This window comes from Rhincodon typus, chromosome 37 (genome assembly GCF_021869965.1).
Source record: "Rhincodon typus isolate 14 chromosome 37, sRhiTyp1.1, whole genome shotgun sequence".
Taxonomy (NCBI): domain Eukaryota; kingdom Metazoa; phylum Chordata; class Chondrichthyes; order Orectolobiformes; family Rhincodontidae; genus Rhincodon; species Rhincodon typus.
The window spans coordinates 4159572-4161563 of NC_063368.1; the positions used below are offsets into that span (position 1 = coordinate 4159572).

Below are 1992 nucleotides of genomic sequence, written 5' to 3' on the forward strand. Positions count from 1 at the left end.
AATAAGGAAGGATGCAGCAGGCCTGGTGATAAGAAGCAGACGGGCCAGGAACCCAAATAGTTCCTACCCTGCTGCCACCATCTTTGCCCATTCTTTGTGGTCTGACTCAAAAAAACCTCTTCCACTCACTGAGTAAATGCTCCATCTTGAGGTGCCCTCTCCTTCTCTTCCATGTCTAGAAGACTAATAGAAGACAAGAAACTGCATTGAGTTCCAGTTCAGTCAACCCCATCCTACAGCTAGTTAATGCTGGATAGAAATTGGAACAGAAAGGAAACTACAAATCTATAAAAGAATGTTAACCACTGAATGAATGAGACAACAGACAATATCAAGTTAATTTTTTTATTTGAAACTCAAGGACGGCAGTTGGATTCATAAGAAAATTCTTTTCATATGCATGGTTCAACTGAACAGACAACTTTTTGTACATAAAAACATGAAATCAGCTTGAAAATTACTACAAAGTACAGCAAATTTCAGCCATGTTAGTATTACCACATTCATGATGAAGAAAGCTCTATGTTTTTTCGCTAACTCCTAGCAGTAAGGTCAACCAAAGTTTCATAGAAAAAAAATTAAAACAACTATTTACAGAAATGGCTAAAAGTCTGTATGACTACAGTTTGATAGAATCAGTCACTTCTTTTTGGATGCTGATTTCTTTGCGTTGCTTTTTGCTGTTGGTTTGCTAGTTTTCGTCTGCTTCGCCTTCCTCTTCACCGGTTTCGCTTTCACAGGTTTTGCCTTTGCCGGTTTTGCTTTCTTTAAGCCTTTGGACTGCACTGGTTTCTTCACCTGCTTCTTCACTGGCCTCTTCACCTTGGCCTTCTTGGATTTAGCCAAGGGCTTGGCCACCTTCTTGGGCTTGGCTGCCTTCTTAGGTGAGGTGCTCTTCTTAACTGGCTTCTTGGCCTTCTTCACGGCCACCACTGACTTCCTTGGCTCCTCACCCTTCGAGAGCTTGAAGGAGCCTGAGGCTCCGACCCCCTTGGTCTTTTCGAGCACACCGTTGGTCACCAGCTTGACGAGTGACAGCTTGATCTGGTTGTCAGCGTTCTCTGCCAGCTTGTACTGGCTCTTGACCTGTTTCTGGATGGCCTGCCTGGACAGTCCGGTGCGGCTGCTGGACCCTGTGATGACGGCGATGATCATCTCAGAGTACTTGGGGTGGTTGGCAGGCTTCTTGGTTGACTTGCTGCGTTTGGGCTTGGCAGCTGTGGTGGCTGAGCTCTCAGTCATGGTCTTGGTGGCTTCTTTCTCCAGGGAAGAGAGAGAGAGAGAGAGAGAGGGTTGGGTGGGGGCAGGGAGGGGTTGGGTACAGGCCTGTGTTTGTGGATCCCTGGCTAGCACACACTGGATACTCTCCAGTCCCTTCTGGATCTGCAGCTCTCGCTGACGCTGGCAATTTATAGGCTCGGCGCGGACCTGATTGAGAACAACAACTCTTGGCAGCAAATGGGGGAGGCAGAGATGGCCAACTCTTCTCGCATCTGTGTTTCTTCCGCCGCCAAAACCGACCAGCCAGGGCCCTTGCCGGCGCTCCCGGAACCTGGTATCCTCTCGCCCGGCCTCCCCGATCCTCGCTCTCGGTTCCCGGCCGACCAGAGGTGGGAGGAGGTGGCCTCCAGTACCGGGCTCGGCCGGAAAGCCGGTCGGGTGGCGGGCGGCGGCAGGTAAAATCGCCCTTTCGGCGGTGACAGGCGGCGAGCGCGGGAGGCCAGCGGCCCGAGGCCGGCCTCCCCTGGAAGAGCTGGGCCCGGGCCACCGGCGACAGCAGCGGCCGGCCCCCTCCGCACTTGGTCGGGGTCGGGAATCGGGCCGGAATGTGGGGCAACTAACACACAGGACAGCTCCTGCTGAGAGATGCCTTGAGGTAGCGGGGGTGGGGGAGGGAGGGCTCCGGTTTACCGGGTGAAGGAGGCACATCCCGAGGCTCGGTCAGCACTTGGCTTTGGGGGAGTGGGGGGTTTATGATGTGGTCTGTATTTA

General features: G+C 52.5%; 1 protein-coding gene across 1 annotated transcript; it reads right to left on the minus strand.

The window, feature by feature from the left end:
* Window positions 1-331: 331 nt before the first annotated feature.
* LOC109934925 (histone H1.5) lies at window positions 332-1929 on the minus strand. The gene has a single exon (XM_020533602.2). It carries the CDS (start codon window positions 1927-1929, stop codon window positions 640-642), a length of 1290 nt encoding a protein of 429 aa, XP_020389191.2. The 3' UTR covers window positions 332-639.
* Between the last annotated feature and the right edge of the window lie 63 nt (window positions 1930-1992).